The 27,952-nt window shown below is 46.7% G+C and overlaps 1 protein-coding gene across 10 annotated transcripts; it reads left to right on the top strand.

The window, feature by feature from the left end:
- The first annotated feature begins 612 nt into the window (after nucleotides 1-612).
- RCC1 (regulator of chromosome condensation 1) lies at nucleotides 613-24,936 on the top strand. Of its 10 annotated transcripts, none has more exons than XM_049105606.1 (13): nucleotides 699-769; nucleotides 2,347-2,398; nucleotides 8,010-8,140; nucleotides 17,746-17,827; nucleotides 18,422-18,469; nucleotides 19,380-19,567; nucleotides 19,747-19,926; nucleotides 20,972-21,068; nucleotides 21,183-21,305; nucleotides 21,798-21,953; nucleotides 22,210-22,329; nucleotides 22,663-22,815; nucleotides 23,781-24,936. In XM_049105606.1, exons 3-13 carry the CDS (start codon nucleotides 8,018-8,020, stop codon nucleotides 23,954-23,956), a joined length of 1,446 nt encoding a protein of 481 aa, XP_048961563.1. In that variant the 5' UTR covers nucleotides 699-769; nucleotides 2,347-2,398; nucleotides 8,010-8,017; the 3' UTR covers nucleotides 23,957-24,936. The 10 variants fall into 10 exon arrangements, with proteins under 10 accessions (XP_048961560.1, XP_048961573.1, XP_048961563.1 ...); XM_049105605.1 differs by lacking the exon at nucleotides 2,347-2,398 and adding an exon at nucleotides 2,130-2,275 and having other exon boundaries at nucleotides 701-769; XM_049105603.1 differs by lacking the exon at nucleotides 2,347-2,398 and having other exon boundaries at nucleotides 613-769.
- The last annotated feature ends 3,016 nt before the right edge of the window (nucleotides 24,937-27,952 follow it).

Below are 27,952 nucleotides of genomic sequence, written 5' to 3'. Positions count from 1 at the left end.
GAGCCAAATGCAGACAGGCACTCAACCACAGAGCCACAAACCATACTTTTAAGAATCGGGACTGATGCCTGCTAAAATTGAGGAATGTGAGCAGTACTGAGTATGGGCAAGTCTATTAAAACAGTATGGTCCTTTCACCCACGAAACCAGAAGATTCCAGAATGCCTATGAGGAGAAAACTTCTCTTTAAAAAAACTAAAATAACTGCCTTTTTCCGATATTCTCAAGTTAAGTGGGTTTTCTATTAAAGATCCAGGTCTGTTTATGATGTACTTATGAATTATAATAAAGATGACTGCATATTTGTGTGGCTTTTTTTTTTATGTAAACGTTTGGTTGGTTCTGCATTGATTAAAGGCCTTAGGCTTGTGTGTTTTTGGTCTCCTGATACTTGGTTACTCTTACACTGGAGAGAACATGTTGATTCTTACCAGTTACTAAGTGTGTATGTAAGAGCCTCCTGGTTGCATTCAAAGGGATGTAATGGTACAGAGCGAATTTAGAGGACCTCTTTTTTTTTTTTTTTTTTTTGGATTTTATTCATGAGGCGGGGGGTGGGGGCAGAGGGAGAAGCAGGCTCTGTGCAGGGAGCCCGGTTAAAATCTACTGCCAGTGTTTCCAGTGGAATTTAAGCTTGAGAAAATTGTCATCCTGCCTGTGATGTGAAGCTGAGTCACAATGGAAATCTTGTGAGGCTTGTGCTGGCTGCCAGTGTTACAGGGCAGTGGAGGTCCTGAAGGATGGGGTCTAGCAGGGAACCATCTAGAAGGTAGAGTCTAGATCCAGAGTGGGCTAAAAGAACATGTGGTGGGGAGGGGGCTTCTAACAGCCATGTGACCAGTTCAAGCCTTCAGGGTCAGGAAAAAGGCAAATGGGCTATTGGGTTTTTGTTTTTGCTTTTTCTTTTTTTTTGGTGAGAGACAGGCAGAGAAGTAGGCTACACGCAGGGCCTAATGTGGGACTTGATCCCAGGACTCTGGGATCATTTGCTGGGCCAAAGGCAGGGGCTCAACTGAGCCACCCAGGCATTCAAGTAGATTGAGTAATGGACCCTAGCCCAGACTGCTGGAATGCCTGGCCAGACAATTTCACTCTGGATAGAACAAGGTAGTATGAAGAACCTGGGAGAGCTTGTTGGGTTTATTTTTTTTTAAAGAGTATGACTAAGGTGATCTGTCCAAACAAGTACACTTGCAGTACTTAACCTGTGTCAGGCACCATTCTAAGTTTGGCACATACGATGAATGTAGGTGCTAGTCTAACCGGCTGATTGCCCAAGCCCACAGCTAAGAAGTAAAGCCTCTGAGCAAATCATCTTCGTGCAGGTTTGCTGGGAGGGATCCTCTATACCCCAGGCCGACCCTGTGTCCAATTCTCATCTTTTCCTCTACCACATATGCAGCCTATGGAGGGGAAGTGCTCAGTCAAATGTCTGAAGAGGTTTTTTTCCCCCCTTCTAACCAGGCAGGGGTTTTAGTTTTTGGTACAAATTAACAAGGTAAGGCTGAGTAACTTGCTGGGCAGGACATAAGTGCATTTTTCTTTCCATGTCCAAAGTGTAGCTGAAGCAACACTGTTAGCAGGTATTCTAGGCCCCACCCTTTGTGCCAGACCTGTTTGCAACCTACCTGTCTAGGCTTTTTCCAAACAGGCTCTTCTTTTTTTTTTTTTTTTAAGATTGAGAGGCAGAGACAAAGGCAGAGAGAGAAGCAGGCTCCCCAAAAGGAGCCCAATGTGGGACCCAATCCCAGGTCTGAGCCAAAGGCTGAGCCCCCCAGGTGTCTTCAGGCCTTTTTCTGCATGTAGGCAGCCCTATCAGTTGCCAAACCTAGGAGTCTGAAGACTGCCTGCGTTTGAATTCTAATACCACCACTTGCTGTCCACGTGACCTTCGGCAGGTCACGTGACTTCTGCCTTGATTTTTTTTCATCCATAGAATGTGGATGGCAAAAGTACCTACCTTGGGGTTTTAATGAGCATTAAATGAGTTAATTGTAAAAGTTTAAAATGTATAAAGGCACAATGAGTTTGTTAAATATTGCTTTTGAAGCAAACAACCTAGGATACAGTGTCCAATAAATTCTGTTGAATGAATAAAGTCTACCATCACATATCTATTCCTGAACCAGGTTTATCTCAGGACGAACCCTATCATTCCAGGAGAAGTTAAGGGATTAGTAACTTCCCCAAGACCACCTAACTAGTAAGGAGCAGAACGAGGATTCGGACCTAACTCCCAAAACCGAATTAGCTTTGAACAAGACAGCATGGTGACGTATGTACATTATTTAACCTGATACTCCATGTACCTCTGTAAAGTAGGTACTCTTTATGCCCATTTTGCAGATAAGGAAAACCAGTTGGAGGATATGAGGAACTTGGCCAAGTCCTACAGCCAGTAAGTGGCAGGCACTTACAGAACCTATTTTCAACCTATGTCATGCCTCAAAAAATTCTATTTCTACCTGGTTTAAACCACTTTTTTTTATTAAGCTAATATAATAACCACTTCACCATAAAATCTCAGTTTCAGTTGTAATGAATTACAAACCCATGCACTCAGTTTTATTAGACACTGGAAAATAAAGTAGAAATGCATAGTTTCCTGAAAGAGTGAGAGCCCTTCCTTGGCCTCAAGGAATGGGACCATATATATAAGCTCAGTACCTGTATGTGCCTGGCACATGGCAAACTTTTTTTCTATCTTCTATTTCACTGATTCTGCTTCTATCTCGTTTTCTTCTGATTAAGTGGAGTTTACTCTGCCTCATTTCTTTTTTTTTATTTTCTTAACATTTATTTATTTGAGAGAGAGCACATGAGTGGGGAGGGGTAGGGGCAGAGGGAGGGACTCTGAAGCAGACTCCCTACTCAGCACAGAGCAACACTCCGGGCTCAATCTCATAACCCTGAGATCACAACCTGAGCTGAAATCAAGAGTTGGACCCTTAACCGACTGAGCCACGCAGACACCCCTCTTCCAGTCATTTCTTTTTTTCCTCTCCCCACCCCCATTTCTATTTTTAAATAATATTATTTTTTATTGGTGTTCAATTTGCCAACATACAGAATAACATTCAGTGCTCATCCCGTCAAGTGCCCCCTCAATGCCCGCCACCTAGTCACCCCCACCCCACCCAGTCACCCCCACCCCCCGCCCTCCTCCCCTTCCACCACCCCTAGTTCGTTTCCCAGAGTTAGGAGTCTTCCATGTTCTGTCTCCCTTTCTGATATTTCCTACCCATTTCTTCTCCCTTCCCCTCTATTCCCTTTCACTATTATTTATATTCCCCAAATGAATGAGACCATATAATGTTTCCCACCCCCCATTTCCTAAGGTAGAAGTTGAGATCATTGATATGAGAGCTTTCTTTTTTTTTAATAGGCATTTAGTGCTATCAGTTTTCCCTAATAATTGCTTTAACAGTATCCCACAACTTCTCATATGTTGTGTTTTCATTTTAATTCAGCTCAAAATACTTTCAAATTCCCTTTTGATTTCTTTTATCTATGGGAAATTTAAAAGTGCATTTGTCTTTAAATACTTGGGAGTTTTCCAAAGATCTTTGTTATTGGTTTCTACTTTCTTTTTTTTTTTTTTTGGTTTCTACTTTAATGTCAGTGTAGTCTAAGAACATACTTCATACGACTTGAATCCTTTTAAATTTACAAGACTTGTTCTGTGACCTACAACATGGACTTTCCTGGTAAATGTATCCTGGGCACTTGAGAAGAATATATATTTTGCTGTGAAGACAGGTGAAACATTCTATAAATGTAATCAGTCAAGCTGGTTGGTTGAGAGTGTTCTTTAAGCCTACTATATCTTTGCTGGTTTTCTGCCTGCTTACTCCATCAATTATCAAGAGTGGGTTATCAAAATCTCCAGCCATATTTGTGGATTTGTCTATTTCTTCAAGAAGTTCTTCCAGTTTTTGGTTCACGTATTGTGAAACTCTGTTAGTAGTTGCATATCAGTTCAGGCTTGTATATTTTGATTAGTTGACTCCTTTATCATTTATGAAATTCCTTCCTTTATTTCAATAATATTCTTTGCCCTGAAATCTACTTTGTTACTACTATAGCTGCTCCAGCGTTTTTTCTCTTGACTAGTGTTATCAGAATGTCTTTTCTATCCTTTTGCTCTTAACCTATTTGTGTATTTATATTTAAACTATATTTCTTGTAAGTCGTGTATAATTGGGTCTTTTAAAATTTATTATGATAAACTCTGCCTTTTAACTGGAGTGTTTAGATCCTTATTTTATATGATTAATGTACTTAGGTTTGAGTCTTATCATCTTGATCTACGTTTTCTATTTGTCTCATCTGTTCTTTGTTTCTTTTGTCTTGTTATTCTACCTTTTAAAAAATGAGTATCAGGGGCACCTGAATGGCTCAGTCAGTGTCTGGCTCTTGATTTTAGCTCAAGTCGTGATCTCAGAGTTGTGGGATTGAGCCCTGCATTAGGCTCCTTGCTTAGCAGGGAGTCTTGCCTCGGATTCTCTCTCTCCCTTCCTTTCCCTTTGCCCCTACCCCACCATAGTTCTGTGCACTCTCTTTCAAATAAATAAATAACCAAATAAATATATTTTTAAAAAACGCGTATTGGGCATTTGGGTGGCTCAGTTGGTTAAGTGTCCGACTCTTGATTTGAGCTCAGGTCAAGATCTCAGGGTTGCAAGATTGAACCCTGCATTGAGCCCTGCATCAGGTGTGGAGCCTGTTTAAGATTTTCTCTCCCTCTCCCACTGCTCCCCCCAAAAAGAGTAGCATCTTTTTCTGATTCTATATTACCTTCTTTGTTAGCTTACTAGCTATAACTTTGTTATTTTTGTGGTTGCTTTAGGGCTTATGGTATACATCTTCAACTTATCAGAGTCCATGTTAATTGATACTATATCACTTCACTTAGGATAGTATAAGAACCATATGTTTATCACTTCATAGTCTTAGTATTGTTGTCACATGTATCACTTTTACATATATTATAAAACCCGTATTTTTTTTTTGTTTAAAGAGGTAATTCTCATAAAAAAAAAAAGAGGTAATTATCCTTCTTACAGTTTTAAGAAAGAAAAAAATAGGGATCCCTGGGTGGAGCAGCGGTTTGGCGCCTGCCTTTGGCTCAGGGCGCGATCCTGGAGACCCAGGATCGAATCCCACGTCGGGCTCCTGGTGCATGGAGCCTGCTTCTCTCTCTGCCTGTGTCTCTGCCTCTCTCTCTCTCTCTGTGTGTGTGACTATCGTAAATAAAAAAAAAGAAAAAATGAAGGTGAAATAAGGTACTTTCTAGTGCTCTTCATTCCTCTGTGTAGATCTAGATTCTCGTCTGGTATCATTTTCCTTCTGCCCAAAGGTCTTCCCTTAACATTTCTTTTACAATGATTCTACTGGTGATTAATTCTTTTTTTTTTAAGATTTTATTTATTTATTCATGAGAGACACAGAGAGAGAGGCAGAGACATAGGTAGAGGGAGAAGCAGGCTCCATGCAGGGAGCCCAATGTGGGACTCGATCCCGGGACTCCAGGATCACACCCTGGGCCGAAGGTAGGTGCTCAACTTCTGAGCCACCCAGGGATCCCCTGATGATGAATTCTTTCAGCTTTTGTACATATTAAAATAACTTCTTTTCACCTTCATTTTTGAGGATGTTTTTGATGGGTTTACCTTATTAGATATAATTTTGCTGGAGTACTTTAAAGATGTTGCTCCATTGTCATCTTGTTTGCATTGTATCCTTGTCTTTGTTCCTCTGTACCTAACATGTTGCACTGTATCCTTGGTTTCTCTGTATATAACATGTCTTTTTTCTGACTGCTTTTAAGATTTTCTATCATTGGTTTTAAGCAATTTGATTTTGATGTATGTTGTTTCTTGTGCTTGGAGTTACTTGAGCTTCTTGGATTTTGTGTGGGTCAAGGTTCTCTAGAGAAACAGAACCAACAGGAGGTATGTGTGTAGATAGATAGAGATTTATTTTAAAGAACTGGCACATGTATTTGCGGGGGCTGGCAAGTCTGAAATCTGTAGGGCACTTTGGCAGGCTAGAAATTCCCACAAGAGTTGGTGCTGCAGTCTTGAGCCTACATGCAGTCTTGGTAGAATGCCTTCCCTTAAGGCCTTCAACTGATTGGATGAAGCCCACTCACATTACAGGAGGTAATCTGTTTCCTCAAAGTCTACTGATTTAAAGGTTATCATATCTGAAAAATACCATCACAGCAACTTCTAGACTGGCATTTGACCAAACAGCTGGCCACCACAGCCTAGCCAAGTAGACATATAAAATTACCTATCACAGATCTCTAGGTTTGTAGTTTGCAAATTTTTAAGCTGTTATTTCTTCATATGTTCTCTGTCCCCAGCTCCTCCTTGCTTTCCTGTATATTTGGCCACTTAAAGTTATTCAATAGCTCACTGATAGTATTTTCAATTTTTAAAAATTCTTTCTCTGTGTTTCATTTTGGATAGATTCTATTGCTATGCCCTCAAGTTTACTAATCATTGCTTTTACAATATCGAATCTATTGTTAATAGCATCCAGTATATTTGCAATCTTAGATACTGCCAAGAAATTCACTTTGGGTCTTTTTAACTTCTACGTTTCTTCTTAACTTCTATGCATATGGAATACAGCTATAATAACTTTCAATGTCTTTCACTTCTATCATTTGAGACACTCCTAGGCCAGATTCAATTAATTATTCCTATTATGGTTTGTGCTCAATAAATAAAATAATGATAGAATGTGAAAAAATTAAAATTAGTATTTGGGTTCAGAACAGGAAAAGATAAAGTGAAGCCAAGGAAGGCTTCATGGAGATGGGAACTGAATTGAGCCTTAAGATTTATCAAGAACTTCGGATGCCTGAGCGGTTGAGTGTCTGCCTTCGGCTTGGGCTATGATCCCACGGTCCCGGAATGCTGCATCGGGCTCCCTGCATGGAGCCTGCTTTTACCTCTACCTCTGTCTGCCTCTCTGTGTGTGTGTCTCTCATGAATAAATAAATAAAATCTTAAAAAAAAAAAAAAAGATTCATCAAGACCTCAGCAAGGCAGGAAGAAAGGCATTTGTTAGGGAAAACAGCCCACATAAGGCGAGAAGGTAGGATGAATATGGGCACCTTCAGAGTACACTGCAGAGGCTAAGGGGAGAATAGGACATTTGCCACCTGGTGCTCCAAGCAGAGCAGTGAAGAAATACCGTCTTGGGATCCCTGGGTGGCGCAGCGGTTTGGCGCCTGCCTTTGGCCCAGGGCGCGATCCTGGAGACCTGGGATTGAATCCCACGTCGGGCTCCCGGTGCATGGAGCCTGCTTCTCCCTCTGCCTGTGTCTCTGCCTCTCTCTCTCTCTCTCTCTCTCTCTCTGTGACTATCCTAAATAAATAAATAAAATATTAAAAAAAAAAAAAAAAGAAATACCATCTTTAGAGATTAGTCTTCCAAGATTTCTAAGCAGGGCATGTTCTCACAGCCATGAGTTAGGGAGACTAATGTGGGGAGATCTAGGTGGAACAAAATGGAGGGGAAGGGATGAGAGCCAGAAGTAGAAGCCAGGAGGGTGGTGCTTTAGACCAGAGGGGCAGAAACAGAAACATGAAGAGGAGAGAAGGAGGAAGAACCAGAAAAGAAGTTAAGGATTAAATCTTTACTTCTCAGAGAACCTTAATCTTGGCTGTAAGGACGAAGCTGGGAGGGGAGAAAATAAAAACATGATTTATTTTTGGTGTTGGGTCTTCTGGGAAGAGATATGGGGCTGAAACTTAGGGTGGAGGTCAGAATCAGGCCATTTGGACTGTCCTCTCATTTAAAAGAACAAGAGTTCTGGTTGACCCTACAGAACTTCCCTCAGCTCTATGAACCTCATTTGTCTCATTTTCCAACAATCATGAGGTTTTGTAAGGAACAAATGAGCTCATGGACATGAGTGGATGTGTTTCTGTAGTTAACAAAGTAAAAGATTCTACAAAATTGGTGATAATCATTCTTATAATTACATTAAGCCATGTGAATGAGTAAGATCTTGGAAGAAGACAGCAGAGAGATCAAAGATCCAGGCTTAAATTTGGAGAAGTTTCACAGCATATCATCCAAAAGAGGAGTCCATGATGGAGGCAGAAGTAAACTTGGAGAGGTAAGAGACCCTGAAGATGGGGGAGTACTTTGGGGTGGGCTCTGCATAGTAGAAGAAATTCAGTTGGTAAATATTCATCAAAAGTTCAGGTATGATTGAATGACTTTCAGAGTCAGAATCAACATGAAATGGAGAAAATACCCTTCTGCAGGGGTCCCTGCCCTGACCTCAGAAATCCCCAGACACAGTCAAAAGGCCAGAGGAGGTCACCTCAGGGAACACCTGACATCCTGAACTGTTTGTATCCATCCTGGGGAAAGACTGTTAACAAGAGAGCACCCAACCCCAATCCACACCCTCATCTTCTTTTTTAGCTAATCTCCCACACTTCTCTTGCTCCCCTCACTCTTGGTCTCCCCTTTCCCCAGTTCCATTCTCCATTTTGCTCTAAAACAAAACTCTGCTCAGGTCACTCCTTTGCTCGGATCCCTTCCCTAGTTCCCCACTGCCTGGGAACAGAGGGTGTAGTCCTTAGACACACGAGGCCCTGCATCGTGATGACTCTCCTCCTCCTCCATCGTTCTGAGCTCACTCCCCGGGCACCCCCTGCCCAGGGCATACCTTGGCAATTTCCCGCAACCACCCCAGGTTTTCATCGGTTCCCTGTCATCGCAAAGGATACGTGTCCTAGCTGCCCTGCCCGCTTAGACTTACCTTGAAAAGCCTTCCTTTAAGCCCCACGCTGAGCCAGATGCCCCTCCGTGGTGGTTGACAGTCTGATTTCTCATCTTTCTCTGACGGGGACCCTTTGGAGAGCAGGGAAGACCTTTCTCCTCCGTGCGGCCCCTGCCCCACCAGATCTTCCCAAGCCGACCCTGGCTTCAAGTTGTCTCGGGTCGTCAGTCCCCGGGTCGGGACTTGGAGCCTCGGAAATACACACGCACAATCCCGGGGCGTGGGCGGAGCGAGCCGGGTCCAGAGCGCTCCAGCCCGAGCGCGCCACTTGCACTTCCCGGGGCGGCCGCCAGGGGCCGCCGGGCTCTTTGTTTTCCTTTCTGGCCCGGGGTCGGGGCCGGAGGCCCGCAGAGCGCATGCTCTGGGGCAGTTGGCGGCGGGGCCGGCGAGCGGAGGAGTTGCTTGTGGCGGACCTGCAGCGAGGTGGGTCGCGCCGGTCGCGGGCGGGGGGTCGGGGCGGGGGGCGGCGCGCGGGGCGGCCGCAGCCGGAGCCCAGGCGGGCCGGGGCTGCTGCCCGCGCGCTCGTGTCGGCGGCGCCGGCCCCACGTGAAGCCGGGCGGCAGGAAGGCGCGGGGGCGGGCGCGCGGGTCCCCGGCCCCTCGGGGCGCCCTGGCGTCCGCCCGGCCCCGCCCGGCTCCGGCGAGGCCCGCGCGGCCCCCCAGCCGCCGCGCCTCTCGCCCGGCCCGCGGCGGCCGCGCGGGCGGGAGATTCAAACGGCCCGAGCGCGGCGGGCCGGGAGCGCGCGGCCGCGGTGACCCTGGGGCGCAGACCCGCGCTCCTCGCGGCCCGGGACCCGCCGCCCCCGCAGGGGCTGCCCTTCCGGAGCGGGAAAGGGATTTGGTCCAGCGTTCGTCTGTAGGATGCGTTTGGCAGAGCAGGGGAGCGATCCTGCCCGGAGAGAGCGTGTGCCTGAGGGACGCAGGGCTTCTGCGGGGGTCACCAGGCGCCGGGACGAGGACTGCTGGCCCTTGGAGAGGTGTGCTGGGAGGCTCGCATCCCCTCGTCTGTCAGCCGATTATTTACTGGCTGGCTGCTCCGTGCTGAGTGGCCGGGGCTGGGGAACAATGGTGAGAAGGGCCCCGCGTGGCCCTTACACAGCCCCCGGCCCCCACGGGGACACCCATCCGGGGGCCTCCGTTACGGTCCCGTGTGTCACCGAGTATGTCCCTGGAGCCAGGGGCGCTGCTGCCGGCAAGTCATTCGTTCACCTGCTAGTAATTGAGGTGCTCCGACCAAGTGGGACTTCTGTGCCCTAGCGGAAGTTGAGTGTACGGAGTGGTACGGGGGCTCTTGGGGAGGGGGGGCGGTCTCCCAGGCCTGCCCAGGAGGGTCAGGGTGGCTTTCCAGGTGAAAGGACAACGTAGTAGGGTTATGCAGCTGACTGCGGGGAAGGGGTTAGTGCAGTCCAGGCAGGAGCATGCAAAGGCATGAAGGTATAGGTGAGTTGTTGGGATCCCGAATTCCACAGATATTTAAGTCTGGCGCACAAAGAGTAACGGGACAGTACGGCAAGTCTTGAAAGGTCTGGAGTGCAAGACCAAGGAACACTGCAGGGGAGCAGGTGTCACCCAAGCAGGGCGTCAGAATGGAGTCTAGAAAGATGAATTCAGTTCATCTGCTCTTGTTTTTTTTTTTTTTTTTTTAAGTTTTATTTATTTATTTATTTATGATAGTCACAGAGAGAGAGAGAGGCAGAGACACAGGCAGAGGGAGAAGCAGGCTCCATGCACCGGGAGCCCGACGTGGGACTCGATCCCGGGTCTCCAGGATCGCGCCCTGGGCCAAAGGCAGGCGCCAAACCGCTGCGCCACCCAGGGATGCCATCATCTGCTCTGGTTACAAAGACATCCCAAGAGCAGGAATACTGTTGGGCTTTGCAGCTTACTAGTTGGGTGCTCCGGGGCCACCCACCCAATCTCCCTGGGTGTTAGTTTCCTTATCTGTAAAATGAAGCTAAGATGCATGTGATGAGAATTATTAATATCCTGTATTTTTCATAAAGCAGTGGTTCTAACATCTGGTGGAAGCTCAAGCCCCTTTCCCCCAGGCATAGCTCTGTGTACTAGGGGGCTCCTCTGGTGAGGAACTCCAGGAGTGAAGGATACCAGCTCTGTGCCTGGCACATTGGAGCTCAGCAAGTGTTTGTTGACACATGAGACTGTCTCCTCCCTTTCCTCCTGGGGACCTTTCTCACAAAGAGATTCTTAAGCCTCTGAGACTGTCGGGCAAGTGTCTGCCCTCCTCATGTAGGCGCGGTGGGGTGGTGGCCAGGACAGCTGCTGTGGTCAGAGAGAGAGGGCTGTCTTTTTTTGCAGAAAAGAGGCTGTGGAGAGGTCATAGGAGGTCACAACAGGAGCACCAGGCCCCTGGTAGACTGTCTAGTCTGGTGTGCCTTCATTCACTCTCCCCAGAAGAGGGGAGGGAAGGAAGGGAGATAGATGCTCAGATCCTGGTCAGGAGTGGTCAGGAGACCTGGGATCTCATCCCACCTTTGTGGCCTGGGACACTTTCCTGAGCCTCTCGACTCTCTTAACCTTTTTTTTTTTTTTTTTTTTAAAGATTTTATTTATTTATTCATGAGAGACACAGAGAGAGAGGTAGAGGCACAGGCAGAGGGAGAAGCAGGTTCCATGCAAGGAGCCAGATATGGGATTCGATCCTGGGTCTCCAGGATCACACCCCGGGCTGCAGGCGGCGCTAAACCGCTGCGCCACCGGGGCTGCCCTCGACTTTCTTATCTTTAAAACTAGGGTGAACACACTTACTCAGAGGGCATTATAGTTGGATATTCATGGAAGTTCACTCTATATCTTTTACTTATTTGTGACTGTGTCTCACTCTTCTCCCAGACTGTATGCTGCTGAGGATGGAAGCAGTGTTTGTCTGTTAGGGGTAAGGGGTGGACCAAAGATTGCTACTTATTCCTAGCCCAGACACTTAGTGTGTGGTTAAGAAAACACACCCAGAGCAGTTAGAGAAAGAGACTGGGGGATCCCTGGGTGGCTCAGCGGTTTAGCGCCTGCCTTTGGCTCAGGGCGCGATCCTGGAGTCCCGGGATCGAGTCCCACATCAGGCTCCCTGCATGGAGCCTGCTTCTCCCTCTGCCTATGTCTCTGCCTCTCTCTCTCTCTCTCTTTCATGAATAAATAAATAAATAAATAAATAAATAAATAAATCTTTAAAAAAAAAAGGAGACTGTACAAAGGACTGATTTGTGCAATAGAGGATTTGCAGATGGGTAATAGGTGCAGGGCTCCACCTTTTATAATTTTTACTTATTTATTTTAAGCTTATTTATTCACTTCTTTAATAATCTCTACATCTTGGGGGGTCCCTGGGTGGCTCAGCAGTTTAGCACCTGCCTTTGGCCCAGGGCGTGGTCCTAGAGTCCTGGGATCGAGTCCCACATTGGGCTCCCTGCATGGAGCCTGCTTCTCCCTCTACCTGTGTCGTTGCCTCTCTCTCTCTCTATGTCTCTCATGAATGAATAAATTTTAAAAATCTTTAAAAAATAATAATAATCTCTACATCCATGATGGGGCTCAAACTCACTACCCTGAGATCAGGAGTTGCATGCTCTTTTGAGTGAGCCAGCCAGGTGCCCCCAGGGGCTCCACCTTTTAGAAGGTGCCCTCATCTCCTGCCCTACCTCCAGGATTGCCCACAACAGCATTCTGCAGTATCCAGAGGCCTTCATCTGAGAGGCAAATATTCTGAGGCTCATAGAGAACTCAGGTCTGGCCTTCCTCACATCTTTCAGTGGCTCCCACACCCACCTGACCCACTCGCTCAGACCCAGTGTCTCCTCTCTGGTCTCACTATCCTCATCCACTTCGTTGGCCTCTGCCCTCAAGTATCATGTTTGGCCAAGCTCATGGAGGATTGGGAAGGCCTGCCTGGGCTGCCTTCACCTCTGTCTGGATCATGGCCTGCCTTTGGCCGGTTTTTAAGTCAATCAGATATACCTGGGTTCTGTTCCTGACTCTCTTATGGCTGTATGAACTTGGGCAGATAAATTTACTTCTGTGAGCCTCAGGCCCATCAATTGGATTAAGAGTTATAGTCCTTCAACTTGTTGTGAGAAGTAAGAGGTTGTTGGCATAGAGAAGTTAGGCATGGCCAGTGCCACCAGAATGGCTCATATTTTAAGGATTAGGTTGGTATGGTGGACAAACATGTAAATTAGAGTAGTCAAGATCCAAAACTCTGTCCCAGTTTCTCTGGGAAAGAATGGTTAGTTTAGGATGAGAGGAGGGATCAAGATTTACCAGTGGAGGTGACTTTGGGACTGAGTAGACATTCTTCAGTAGGATAAGGGATGGGAAGAGATAGAGATGCAAACAGTATGGAGAGAACAGTAAGCAGTCCAAAATTCTGTGGGAAGGGAAAGGAGGATTTGACAGAGAAGGGATGAGGCCAAAAGTTAAGTCATTACCAGACTCTGGAGGCCTTTTGCACCAGGCTAAGAAATATGGGCTTTATCTTCCAGGCAAAGGGAGCCATTGGGGAATCTGAGCAAGGAAGCTGCTTGTTTCAGGTTCAACTTTTAGAAAGATCTTGAATGACTTATGGAATGACATGGGGTGGGGATCAGAAAGACCAGAGCCAAGTGGCTGCCTTTTCCTGGGGAGAGGATATAAGAGACAGGTCCCAGGCAGGTGAGAGAATGGGGAGCTCGGGGAAGAATTTGGCAAGGGCACTAGCTTTGTGGAGTGTGACCAACTTGGTGGAGACCTTCACTTCCTTTTCTAGTCCTGAATGAGATACTTTACCTTTCTGAGCCTCAGCTTCCTCATCTGTAAAGTAGGATAAATGTGCCTAGCTTGCAGTGAGATGCTCCACGATATTAGCCAAAACACAGGTGACTAAGGAGATGTTCACTGGGTTCCAACCCACAGTAACACGTTTTTGTTAGTGCCCCGTGATACCAACCACTTCGTATTTATTTTTCTGTCTCTCCTCCAGGCCTTGCCTACAGGTCAGCCTAGCATCAGCACCAGTATGCTGATATAATTCTTTTCTCTCTCTCTGTGTGTGTGTGTGTGTGTGTGTTTGTGTGAGTGTTTTAAGATTTTATTTATTTTTTCATGAGAGACACACAGAGAGGGGCAGAGACGTAGGCAGAGAGAGAAGCAGGCTCCCTCTGGGGAGCCTGATGTGGGACTCGATCCCAGGACCCCAGAATCACACCCTGAGCCAAAGGCAGGTGCTCAACCACAGAGCCACCCAGGTGCCCCTCTTCCCTATGTTCACTTAACTTCTTGTTGTGAGTGCTTTTCCATGCTACTATATGCTCTCCCTCCCTGGCACAGCTGACCTCTACAGGTCATTCTAATGAGCCGACAGGAGGTTTGCCTTTGGTAGGACAGGGCTTTGGACACGGTGAACTGGCTGCCAGCTTGGCCAAAAATACAAGCTGTCTACCTGAAATAAGGGATACCTGTTCTATCCTACACCCCTTAACCCACTCAGCTCTGCATGCTTAACATCCCTTTTTGTTGGCTCCCAGCAACTTCAGACTTAATGAAAACACCTGGTAAAATGGGGCTCTCCAGTCTCCTCTCCCACTTGTCCCAGCTCACTATGTAGAACTCTGCCATCCTTTTAGTCATTTTTTTTAAAAAAGATTTTATTTTTAAGTAATTTCTGTACCCAGTGTAGGGCTCGAACTCACAGCCCTGAGATCAAGAGTCACATACTCCACCAGCTGAGCCAGCCAGGCGCCCCATTCCATTCTCCAAGTCATTTAAGCCAACGCCTCAGAGTCCTTGTGTTTGGCCAAGCGCTTAGGGGGAACCTGGGTAGGCCTCCCTGGGATCCCTTGGATTTTTTTAGGATGAAGAAAGTCATTCTGGATCCCTCCCTCTCCCTCACTCTACTACACATCTAATTCGTGAATCAAATCTGTCTTTATTTATTTATTTATTTATTTATTTATTTATGAATGATAGTCACAGAGAGAGAGAGAGAAGCAGGCTCCATGCACCGGGAGCCCGACGTGGGATTCGATCCCAGGTCTCCGCCCTGGGCCAAATGCAGGCGCCAAGCCGCTGCGCCACCCAGGGATCCCTCAAATCTGTCTTCTAAGTTGATCTGTTTTGTCTCCTTTTTCTCTGTTACCTCAGACAGACCGACCAGATCAAGTCAACATCATCTCTCACTTGGATGCCTGCAATAGCCTCCTCTGCCAGTCCATTCCAGTTTCTTTACAGTAGCCAGAACAACCATTTAAGAATGTAAATCCGATAAAGACTTTCTTAAAGTTGTTCTGTTTTCCCTAGAAGGCCTTGCATGACCCAGCCCCTGCTCACCTTGTGCCAGCTGACCTTTTCTTCTCCAGCTGCAGCCACACTGGCCTCTCCAGGTTTCCAAACTTGCCACACCATTTACTAGGCTACTTTTGTCCTGCTCTTGCCCTGCTGGTTTTTTCATATTTCAAGTCTTAGCTTAAATGGCACCTTCTGACCACTCTCTTCCCCTAACCCAAGTTCTTTTCTTTTCTTTCTTTCTTTTTCTCTCTTTCTTTCTCTTCTTTCGTAAAGTATGCATAAAATTTACCATTTTAACCATTTTTTCCCATTTTAACCATCTTTAAGCATATAGCTCAGTGTTGTGAAGTACACTCACATTGTTGTTCACCTCCAGGTTATCTCTTATGTCACCTTGCTTATTTTTCACTCAGCACCACCCCTAATGTTTCTTTCCTGCTACAATGTAAACTCCATGAGAACAGGGAGAGGATTAATCTCCTTTTTCCTTGCTATACCTGGCCCAAAGCCAAAGCACCGGTAATAGCCACTCACATATTTGTGGAATAAATCCCTCTCCCACTCCCCCTGTTCTCTGGCTCTCACTCTCTCTCAAATAAATAAATACTCTTATAAATAAATAAATAAAGAGGATAGAGCTCAGAGAGGTCAAGGCTGCTGGCCAACCATGGTCACAAAAGCCAGGGTGAACAAGCCACAGCTCTGGCAGGTAAATCCGGTTCCCTCTAATGCCAGAGGATGTGCATTTTAGCATGGTAAGAGGGGGTCTCAAAGAGGCGGGTTGGAAAGGAGGAGTCACCCCTAGAGAATAAACAGTTGGCTGACATTCAGAAATGCCACTTTATCAGAGTCAGAACTGGGCAGTCACAATCTGTAGAAACTTAGGCTACATAGGCTAGGAGGATTCTAAACCTCTGGCTACTTTCTTATCTTCAATCCTTTATTCTCCCTAAGGATAGTTAGCAGAAATGTGCTCAGAAATTCAGAGGCCATTGGCCCTCATGCAGAGGGGAGCTGGAGAGGCTGATGCTCTAGGACCTGGTGGAGAAAGAGATGGTTAGGCCCACAGGTGAGCCTGAGAAGGGCTCTTGGAGTTCCTATTCCATTTATTATCTTGGGTAGAGTCTCATCTCTTAGCTACAAAATGGAAGAGAGGTGGGTTGCATTAGATTAGAACTGTTCAAGCATTATGTGGGGCAGGCTCTACATGTTATAATGCCAATATTAACTTATTATGTTTATAGTATTAGCTCATTTAATCCCACATAACAAAGATGTAGGTAAAATTATCCGTTTTACTGAGGAAGAAACTGAATCATGAAGAGATTAAGTTTTTTCCCAAGGTCAAGCATCTAGAAAGTAGCTGAGCACTGATTCTGGTCCTGAGACTCTTCACTGGCATAGGCTATACCCCTTCTATTATCAGGATAGCTCTAAAGTGCCCTGGCCCCTGCTGTCCATTCCAGAGGGTTTACTGTCCAGATTTTGGGAACACTAGGCTTAGACAATATGACTGCTTTTTATAATCTTTTTTTTAATTTTTATTTTATTTTATTTATGATAGGCACACAGTGAGAGAGAGAGAGAGGCAGAGACACAGGCAGAGGGAGAAGCAGGCTCCATGCACTGGGAGCCCAACGTGGGATTCGATCCTGGGTCTCCAGGATCGCGCCCTGGGCCAAAGGCAGGCGCTAAACCGCTGCGCCACCCAGGGATCCCTGCTTTTTATAATCTTAAAGACTAGGGCTTTATAAAGATTTATTTCCAGGGCTGGGTATGTGGAGGAAGAAGGCTTTGGACACAATTTGGGCTGGATTGGAATTGAGAGAGCTGGGGAGAATGTCTCTGTTCTCAGCAGCCTTGAGGAAGACAGGGAGACCATTGTGGGGCAGCAGCCGCCAAATAAGAGAAGGGTTTGAGGCTGAAGCTCTCAGCTATCCTGGATGGTGCTAGGTCCAAGAACCTTTCTTTCGCCCATCAGTCATTCCCCCCTTCCTTATTTAACACCTGGTGAGTATATACAGTGTTTCTTTCTTACTAGATTGTTTAGGAAAGCCAGGTTCCTCCCAGGAGTGGCACTTTTGGATCAGAAGGCATAAATGGTCTGGTTTGGTTTTATGTAATGAAAATAACTTTTTTTTTTTGATCTGATAACAGTAGTCTTTACCAAAGTTACTAGTGGTTATTTCACGGTTGGGGGGGGGGGGGTACTATGAAAGGTACTTTACTTAATACTGTTCTTCAAGATTTTTATTTTTATTTTATTATTATTATTTTTTAAGATTTTTATTTTTTATAATAAAATAAAAAATAGGGTGCCTGGCTGGCTCAGTCAGAAGAACATGCAACTCATGATCTCAGTCCCATGTGTGTAGAGATTACAAAAATATATAAATAAACCTAAAATAAATAATAAATAACTTAGAAATATATGTAAAGTTATTTGTCAGATACTTTAGATAATATAGAAAGGTACAAAGAAAAAAATATGTCTGGGGCACCTGGTGGCTCTGTCAGTTAAGTGGCTGCTTTCTCAGATAAATTCTAAGTAGAATTGCTGGAATTCCTCTTATGTTTTTTGGGGTTTTGGCAAATGTTGCCTAGTTAGGGCAGGAAAATGATTGCCATTTCTGAAATGGAATATTTGCCTCGGTTTTTCAGGAAAGGAAGATGCCACCAAAACGTATAGCTAAGAGAAGGTCACCCCCAGAAGATGCTCTCCCCAAAAGCAAGAAGGTGAAGGGTAAGTTGGTATTGGCCTTTATTTCCGAATGGAGAGGGCCTCTTGGAGCCCCCAGAATCTAGGATTGGGCTCCTTCCTTCTCGACATCTGAGGCTGAGGAGCCTGGAAGCCCAGAAACTCCACCCAGATGGAGGGTCTCTTGTAGCTTACTGAATCCCACCCTCTGGAAATCATGAAGGAGCAGAGACTTGTCTACACAGCGGTACTGGCAAAAACAACAACAACCAACCAGCCCCCAAAACAAGACCCTAGCTAGGACTTTGCTCTAGGCAGTAATGCTCTAGGGCTAGGACCATTGACTTCCAGAAATGGGTTCAAGTCCAGGCTCTGCCACTTTCTAGCCCTGTAGCTATGGGCAAGTGACTTAACTTCAATGAGCTTGAATTTCCCCATTCATAAAATAGAGGCAAGAACAGCACCAACCTCACTGGGCTGTTAAGAGGAAAGAGATAATATCTTGCTAACATTTGAGGGAGGTAGCTGTGTTTCCCCCCTTCCTGGGACTGTGGAGGGAGATGGGGAGGAGAGAGATCCACCCCCAATCTGGGAGGGGAGAGTGTGAACCCACACTCAGACAGTGTCTGTCTTTTGCAGACCGTCGTAACCAGGCAGTGAGGGCCGTTGCCTCCCGTCGTGTTCCAGGTGCCCAGAGGCTGAGCCCTCCTGACCAGACAACCCGACCATGTGGCTCCCTGCCCAGGGCACCCTCTGCGCAGCCGTCGCGGCCCTGGCAGCCGTGGCCACGCCCCCCGGGGGAGGAGCTGGACGCCATTGGCTGTCCGGGCCCGCGGCGACCGCCGTTGGCCAGCAGATGGCCCGGTGCAGTCCCCTGGTTGGCTTGTACATTTCCTCATCTGCTGGTTTTCTGCCCCTGCTCCTGCCCCTCCCTGTTCAGCTGCTTGGCTGCTCCCAGATAGGAGCGGAAGGGTTGGGGAATATGTCTAGGCGTTAAGTCTCAGCCGGAGGATGGAGGCTAGGGACAGTGCTCTGACCCACGTAGGTTCCCTTTGGCTTCAGTGCAAATTTCCGTGACCTTGGGAAGGTTACTTAACCTCTCTGAGTCTGTTTGCTTTCCTGTAAAACAGAAGCCTAAATATAGAAGGTTTGTAGCATAATTTAAGGGACTAGGAAGCAATTTAACATTCATAGAGTTAGCAGTCAGTAAAGGGTAGACGTTACCTGAGTCCTCACTGTTGGCACCGTGACTCCTGAGAACTTAGAGCCATTCAGGAAAGCTATATGCATCCTCACTATTCTCTTCCGTCCCCACCAAGATTTATATCACAGTATTGAGTGTCTTCATGTTTCCATCTTTTCCCTCACATTAATAACGTGCTCAGCTTTTAGTTTTCACAAAAACTTTGTGACAGAGTTATTTTTGTTATTCATATTTTATAGATGAGGAGACAGGCTTCTTAGAAAGATCCTATGACTGGTCTGTGGCAGAGCAGGGGCTTGAACCCAGGTCTGTGTGGTTCCAGAGCCCATGCAGTGACCCTCTCCTCCCTCCTGTCATCGTGCACACTCAGGAGCCATCTTCTTCATCCCTCAGTCTCCCATAGGTCCCACAGCACAGAACCAGGCATCGTGCTGACACTGGGCCAGGGCGACGTGGGCCAGCTGGGGCTGGGCGAGAATGTGATGGAGAGGAAGAAACCAGCCCTGGTGCCCATTCCGGAGGACATCGTGCAAGCTGAGGCTGGGGGCATGCATACTGTGTGTCTAAGCAAAAGTGGCCAGGTATGTTGGGGTGGGTGGCACAGGATTGGACCGGGCCCAGGATTGGGGGGCTTGGGGAAGGAGCTTTGAGCCACACACATTATTCTGTGGAGATGGAGCTGGTTAGCTGCGCAGGGAGTTGCCTAAACAAGAATGGACTGAAGCCAGACCTTCCACTAATGGGGGCATCTTGGGCACAGGTCTACTCCTTCGGCTGCAACGATGAAGGAGCCCTGGGACGGGACACATCAGTGGAGGGCTCAGAGATGGTCCCCGGGAAAGTGGAACTGCAAGAGAAAGTGGTACAGGTGTCAGCAGGAGACAGTCACACAGCAGCTCTCACTGAGGATGGTCGAGTTTTCCTCTGGGGCTCCTTCCGGGTAAGACCAAGTCTGGAAGACTGCATGGAGGTTGACTAGTGAGACCCCAGTGATAATCCATTTCCATTTCCTTGTTGTACTTAATGGTAGAGAAATCATGGCCCAGAGGCAGAGCTTGGGCTCAGACCGGGTCTCTTCTCTTCAGCCGTCTACACCATTGGCTGTTTCCTTGAATCTGTATCAGGAAGTGTGTATCTTGAAAAGGAGTGGGTCAAGGATGCCTTTGGGCTGAGGCTTACCCAGGAAGCCAGCCTGCTTTCTCACCCATCTCCCTGCCTTCAACCTCTGCCCTCCCAGGCCCTCTTCTACATCTGTCAGGGGTTTGGGGGTCCATGGGAAGGATTGTCACATCTCAGAATTTCTGAGGGAAGGGAGTGTAATTTAAACAGTAGAAAAAGGGATCCCTGGGTGGCGCAGCGGTTTAGCGCCTGCCTTTGGCCCAGGGCGCGATCCTGGAGACCCGGGATCGAATCCCACGTCGGGCTCCCGGTGCATGGAGCCTGCTTCTCCCTCTGCCTGTGTCTCTGCCTCTCTCTCTCTGTGTGACTATCATAAAAAAATAAATAAATAAAATAAATAAATAAATAAATAAACAGTAGAAAAAGTAAAAATAAAAACAGTAGAGTCAACATTAAAATTGTGATACTTCGGTATTTAGTTTATTTTGAAACGTCAAAAACAAAAGTGTTTCCTCATCAGGGCTATTTTTAAAGTTTTTTATGGAGAATTTCAAACACATAAAAGTAATCAGAAAAATACATTGAACATCCATCTCCTCATTTCACAGTCATCAACTTTGCCAAGCTTGTTTCCTCTCTACTCCCATCCACTACCCTATTCCTTTCTTATTTTAATGCAAATGACAAGCCACATATGATTTCATTCATTAAGTATTTCACTGTTTGTCCTGGCTCCTGCCCACTTCTTTATCCCCATCTGGCACCAATGCCCTTCACCAGACAGCTCTGTGGTTGCCTGCAAGCCTGGATCTGGCTGGTTTGGGGCAGCCAGGACTGGCTGGTAAGTGCTGTGTCCTGCTTTCTAGGACAATAATGGTGTGATTGGACTCTTGGAGCCCATGAAGAAGAGCATGGTGCCTGTGCAAGTGCAGCTGACTATGCCTGTAGTGAAGGTGGCCTCAGGTGAGTCTGGGGGTACTCACTCTAGGCAGGAATTGGAGAAACTTGTTCTGGGGCTGGGCTTGTCTTGGGCCTTACAGACAAGCCTTGTATCCTCTGCCTTCCTCTCCCCCTTAGGAAATGACCACTTGGTGATGCTGACAGTTGATGGTGACCTCTACACTTTGGGCTGCGGGGAGCAGGGCCAGCTGGGCCGTGTGCCTGAATTATTTGCCAACCGTGGTGGCCGTCAGGGCCTTGGTAGGTGGCTCAGGTCCCTTTGGCCAGGCAACTTGGCAAGCCACCCCTTGGTGAAGGTCAGATGCAGGAGGGAGTCTCTATGTGTGTTTAGGCTTGCATCAGATAGGCCTATGGAGATAGATGAGAACTCTGACTCTAAGCCAGACCACCCTGGATTTGAATCCTGGTTCTACTACCTATTGGCTTTGGGACCCTGGACATATTTCCTCATCTCTAAACCTACTTCATTGGGTTGTGGTGAACTGAAATAGGTTAACATAGAATGTTTGGCACATGGTAAGTTCTGTGTAAATGTTACCTCTTACGGCTTTGGGATTCTGAGCGAGGCACTTGTACTCTCTTGGCTTCAGTTTCCTCTTTTTAATAGGGAAAAGGGAAAAGAATCCCTGTGTAGCTTCCCTGCAAGGGCTATAGTTTTGGGAAAAAACACGCAGGGCAGAGAGAGAAGCTGTATGTGTCTGCCACTGACTCTCGCCTCCTCTCTGCCTATAGAACGACTCCTGGTCCCCAAGTGTGTGATGCTGAAATCCAGAGGAAGCCGGGGTCATGTCAGATTCCAAGATGCCTTCTGTGGTGCCTACTTCACCTTTGCCATCTCCTGTGAGGGCCATGTATATGGTTTTGGCCTCTCCAACTATCATCAGCTTGGTGAGTCCCAAGCCCTACACCTGGCATAGCCCAGAGTGACTTGGGTTCCAATCCTGGCTTCTCCACTCATTCGTCATGCATCCTTGATGGGGTGAGCTAACCCCTCAGAGCTGTAGTTTTGTCATCTGTAAATTGAGACTATCCGTACCTTGGTGTTTGTGTGAGGGAAGCAGCCTCACTGTGTGAGGGGATGAAGAAGGACCCCTCCTTGGACAGCTTCACCCCTGACCGCTCTATCTTGGCCTTTTCCTCCCAGGAACCCCAGGGACAGAATCTTGCTTTGTACCCCAAAACTTGACATCCTTCAAGAACTCTACCAAGTCCTGGGTGGGCTTCTCTGGTGGCCAGCATCATACAGTCTGCATGGATTCAGAAGGTGGGACCTCTGGGTCAGGGGTGGAGTGTTCCTGGCCAGACTCCTGAGACCATGGTCCTTGGAACCTGGATCTGCTCCATTGGTTGGGCCAGATGTGGGTCCTTGAGGGCCACCCCCATCCCCCAGAGTCCTGGCACTTTTCCAAGCATGAGTTCAGTGGGGTCCTAAGGAGGTTCTCCCAGGCCTCCCCCAAAACCAGGAGAGATGCTGCAGACCTGCTTCTCACCGCCCTGGTTGTGGGGACCAGCTCCCTTGGATACGGGAACTTAACCCTAACCTGGTCTACCTGGAGTGTACCTTCTGCTACTTTTCATCTCTCCCCCCCTCCCACAGGAAAAGCGTACAGCCTTGGCCGGGCTGAGTATGGGCGGCTGGGCCTTGGGGAGGGTGCTGAGGAGAAGAGCATACCCACCCTCATCTCCAGGCTCCCTGCTGTCTCCTCAGTGGCTTGTGGGGCCTCCGTGGGGTATGCTGTGACCAAGGATGGTAAGTGAGGCTACCTGCACTTGGTGTGGTTTAGTTTTGGGGGTCATGGTTCTTACCCCCAGAGCTCATCAGGCTCTGAGGTCCATCATCAAATAGAGCTGAGGTGCAGAGAGCACGTTGCTTTTCTCTCGACTGTCAGAAGCTCTGGCTTTGATGAACGTAAAATGAGTGAACAGATTATTTTAATGAGGGTGATTTGTTTTGTAGCATAGAAAAATAATAAAGAGAGACATATCACTGAGGCCCAGACAGCCAATAGGCCTTAAATCCAGGTCTCCAGACTCCTAACTCAGGCTTATCTTTACATTTTCCACCAAGGTGACCCCTTGATTTATAGCCTAGTATTGCCACCTTCCAAGGGAGTTGTACTTAGACTTTTATTAGGAGAAAGAAGGCTTAGATACCAGGGTTCTGGCAGGTACAGGAGAGGAGGGTGTGAACTAGGTGGTCACCAAAGCCTGAGTGGGTGAGTGGGATAGCCATGGACACCTTGAGAAGCCTGGAGCTGATGGAAGCGCTTGACCTGGGATTATGTGGGAATAGTTCCTGAGGAAGTAGAGCTTGTACTACACCTTAAAGGCTCAATCCTTTATGATAAGCAATGGAGCTCATCCCAGGCACAGAAATGTCTAGAGCAGTCTCAAAGGTCTCAGAGGTCCTTGGAATGGAAGGTTAGTGTAAGGGTTTGGGGAGTGGCCAGTCATGTAGGGCCTTGAATGCCATGCATAGGGGAAGGGAGAAGTCTTTGGCAATATGTAAGGACTGTGGTCTCTGGTTGACAAAGCTGTTTTTTTAATCCATCCTCTCCTTGGCTCCCAGCTCCCCTGAACTCCCAGAGGCAGGGACATTGCTCGGCTACTACAGGCCAAAGCCAGAATTTACCCTCATGTTCCAGGCTTCTCATGATATAGGAAGGTGGGGCTAGGGATCCTAGAGACAGCTGCCCCCATTTCTCTCCCTTGCAGGTCGTGTGTTTGCCTGGGGCATGGGCACCAACTATCAGCTGGGCACAGGGCAGGAAGACGATGCCTGGAGCCCAGTGGAGATGACAGGCAAACAGCTGGAGAACCGTGTGGTCTTATCTGTGTCCAGTGGGGGCCAGCACACAGTCTTACTAGTCAAGGACAAGGAACAGAGCTGATGAAGCCTCTGCGGGCCTGGCTCCCGGCCCCCCACCCTCTCTCCTGGAACTGAGAAGCTATGAAAACTACAGATTCCAGCAAGCCTCCCCCAGCCCCGAGTGCTCTGTCATCTCCTGCCTTTTTCCTATCAGCAGAACAGAATCCTTTTCCTCTTTTCCATCCTCCTTTCCTGAATCATCCTGCAACCTATAGGATGAAGGGGAGGTGGGAGGGAATGGAAGAGGGGAGGGGGTTTCGGCAGCCGGAACATTGCTCACCCCAGAGCTCTGTGGTTAGACCTTTCTCCCTCATCCCTACCTCCCATGGTCCTGGCTGACCCTGGTTTTGCCTGCCAAAAACCAAAAATTCCTCCCCTCGGGATTTGGTGCCCACGTTCTGAAAAGTTGGGGATCTTCAGGCCCTACTGTAGCCATGTGCCACTCTGTCCTTCACAATCCACAGGCATATAAATGGTATGGTGGTCAGACCCAGCTGTCATGGACCTATGCCTGGGGGAAACCTGAGATGGGGCAGGGCTGCCCAGCCATGGGCAACCCCAAGCCAAATATGTGGCCCTCAACAGATGTTCATGGGGAAGAAAAAATGATCCTCCACTTGATCAAGAAAAAAGCCAATCAGCCTTTATCCCAGAAGCACAAAGCATTCTGCCCTTCAGGTATTGCCTGAGTATCCTGCCCATCCAACCTGCCTTACCTGCAGCCAAGGGCCTGAAGTCTGGAAAGGAAGCTACATCTGCAGGGCAGGACATGGAGGGAAGGGGAAGGAAAGTTTTATAAACAAACTTATAGCAATATTGAAAGTGAAGGGAGGGAGGGGAAGGGGGTCAGAGGGCCAGAGGCTGGTGCCCAGGAAGGGAAGCAGCAGCTTGTACAGTGGCTGAGAAAATAGAAAACTGTTTTGATTTTTTAAAAATGTAAAGTATTTTGGAGGGGAGAGTGAAATCTTTTAACACTTTGAATAAATTTAGAGTTTTATAAAACAGGCCACTTGTTTTTTACATACTCCCTGCTTTTTTAAGGGAGCACCTGCTGTGTTGGGAAGAGCAGAATAAAACCGTACCTATGCACCTGGTCAAAGCTAGGACTTAAGTGATGTTGCAATGTCATGGTATGTGCCAGTCAGCTATTGATGTGGCTGTTTCATACAAATCAAAAAAGAGAAAAAGTTGATTTTTGCTTAGGTATTTATGTTTCAGGAATCACTCACTGGATTTTTTTAAAAAAATTATGCTGCATAATGTAAGAGACATGGAATGGATCTTTTCATATCCTAATCCCAAACCAAGATTTGAATACAGTACCTATCTATAAATACTTATACTAAGCTTGCTGTTATATCATTTTCAACAGCTGATGTAATTGATTAAACAAGATTAACTGCATAATAACTTTTTTTTTTAAGATTTTATTTATTCACAAACACAGAGACAGAGGCAGAGGGAGAAGCAGGCTCCATGCAGGGACCCTGATGTGGGACTCGATCCTGAGACTGCAGGATCATGCCCTGAGCCAAAGGCAGACACTCAACTGCTGAGCCACCCAGGCGTCCCTCATAATAACTCTTAAGACTGCTTACAATGTGTATTTTAAATTATTTATTTATTCATGAGAGAGGCAGAGACCCAGGCAGAGGGAGAAGCAGGCTCCATGCAGGGAGCCTGAAATGGGACTCGATCCCAGGTCTCCAGGATCAGGCCCTGGGCTAAAGGCAGTGTTAAACTGCTGAACCACCTGGGCTGCCCCTTTTTAAAGATCCATTTTTTTAGGATTGATTTATTTATTTTAAAGAGAAAGAGGGGGGTGGGGGAAGGGCAGAGAGAGTGAGAGAATCTGAAGCAGACTCCCCACTGAGCACAGAGCCTAACACAGGGCTTGATCCCACAACCTTGAGATCATGACTTGAGCTGAAGTCAAGTCAGATGTCTAACCAACTGAGCCACCCAGGCGCCCCATACAACGTGTTTTTTTTTTTTTTTTTTTTTTTACAACGTGTATTGTAGATTTTCCCAGCCATTTGATCAACCAAATCATACAGCTGACATGTCAATAATGGTGGTCAGTAGTTACATGTGTTTATTTACATTTGAATCCCTTAAAATTTGTAAACATTTAAAATTAATTTCCTTGGTTGCACTAGCCACATTTCAAGTCCTCAGTAGTCCTGTATGGCTAGTGCCTCTGGGCTATGCAAACATAGAGCATTTTTGTAATTGCGGAAAGTTACAGGGGACAATGCTGTAACAGACAGTGAATGTCTGTTATATACATAACAGGAAGTTTTTATTATCACCAGAAGGATTCTTCATGGATGTCAGTGACTTGGAAGGAAAAATGAATATGATGTAAAAGAACTTCAAATGTATTCTGTGATTTTTTTTTTCCCTTTGAGGTTTTAGTTTTGATACAGGCACTATACTGATGGGAAATTAACTTCTTAAAAGTGTCTCTCTTTTTTTTTTTAAGTCTCTTGATTATAATATCTTCTTTGTAAAGAAACACTTGTGTGTCTGCTCTTCCTCATTCCCCCCAAAAAAGCCCATTTCGATTAGATTTACTGAAGTTTTTCCTTTTGACAGTATAGCATGTTGAAAATTCCTTGTTCTTAACAGCTTTTCTGCATTGGAATGTAAAATGCTAGGCATTGTGCTGAACACTTTACATGCAATAATAGCTCTTTTAATCCTGTATCAGCCCTCTGAAGTCAGACTTGTCCTTCAGGAAACAGTCCCTGAGATTTGTGACTTGCTTGAGTTCAAGAAGCTACCTACCAATGCACAAACTAGGCTGGAATCTACATCAGCCTCTACCTGAGCCTAGAACTTCCTTTTCCTTGTATTGCACGTGAGCGTTTTAAAGCTCTCTGTAGGTGCTTTACATATATTAGAACAGTGTCAGGCACATGGTACTCTATAATACTCCCTATGCCTTTATGACAATTGTACATTTTTTTGGTGTTGAGTATTTAGCGCCCGACTTAAGTGTCAGTTTTTTGTTTTTTTTTTTTAAGATTTTATTTATTCATGAGAGAAGCAGGCTCCATGCAGGGAGCCCAGTGTGGGACTCCATCCTTGGACTTAAAGGATCACGCCCTGGTCTGAAGGGAGGCGCTCAACTGCTGAGCCACTCAGGTGTCCCTAAGTATCAATTTCCTTTTGTTGAAATGCATCAAGTACTCTTTTATCTTTTCCTCCATCCTCCTCCAACCTGGATTGTTTATCCCAAAACAAATGTAATCATTGTATAAGATGTGGCTCTGCTATAAATATTTACAAAGTTGTAAATGTCCATATTGCTTTGACAAAATTTGTTTTTTTGCCCAACGTGAGGCTTAAACTCAACGCCGAGATTTAGAGTGGCATGCTCCACTGACGGAACCAGCCAGGTGGTCCTGCTTTGCCAGAAATTATAATCAGAAGATGGAGAAGTGTATATGTATGAATGAAGGACAGTTGCTAAAACATCTGAAACTACCATTGAGAAAGTATATCATGTAGAAATGTGCAGATAGGGCAGCCCCGGTGGCTCAGCGGTTGAGCGCCGCCTTCAGCCCACGCTGTGATCCTGGAGACTCGGGATCGAGTCCCATGTCGGGCTCCCTGAGTGGAGCCAGCCTGCTTCTCCCTCTGCCTGTGTCTCTGCCTCGCTCTCTCTGCCTCTCGTGAATAAATAAATAAAATCTTTAAAAAAAAAATGCGCAGATTCTAGGAAGACATGGAAACATTTTCTGAAGGGAGTGGGAATTGAGGATAGTGATAGGGTAAGGGACTGCTGTTTATTTTTTTAAAAAAAGATTTTGTTTATTCATGAGAGACCGAGAGAGAGGTAGAGACACAGGCAGAGGGAGAAGCAGGACCCATGCAGGGAGCCAGATGTGGGACCCAATCCCAGGACTCCAGGATCACGCGGGGGCAGAAGGCAGGAGCTCAACCGCTGAGCCACCAGGGATCCCTGTTTATTGTTTATTTCATAAAATTAGCAAACATTTTCTCAGTGTCT

This window comes from Canis lupus, chromosome 2, assembly GCF_003254725.2.
Source record: "Canis lupus dingo isolate Sandy chromosome 2, ASM325472v2, whole genome shotgun sequence".
NCBI lineage: Eukaryota > Metazoa > Chordata > Mammalia > Carnivora > Canidae > Canis > Canis lupus.
This window is presented reverse-complemented; position numbering and strand designations above follow the sequence as displayed.

What these genes read in the sequence shown, in the direction of transcription:
- RCC1 (XM_049105603.1), top strand. Translation starts at nt 8,018, where the DNA reads ATGAGTAAGATCTTGGAAGAAGACAGCAGAGAGATCAAAGATCCAGGC. An exon ending in TGCCTCCCGTCGTGTTCCAG is followed by an intron (nt 18,470 to 19,379) that starts GTGCCCAGAGGC and finishes TTCATCCCTCAG; the next exon opens with TCTCCCATAGGTCCCACAGC. An exon ending in TCCTCTGGGGCTCCTTCCGG is followed by an intron (nt 19,927 to 20,971) that starts GTAAGACCAAGT and finishes CCTGCTTTCTAG; the next exon opens with GACAATAATGGTGTGATTGG.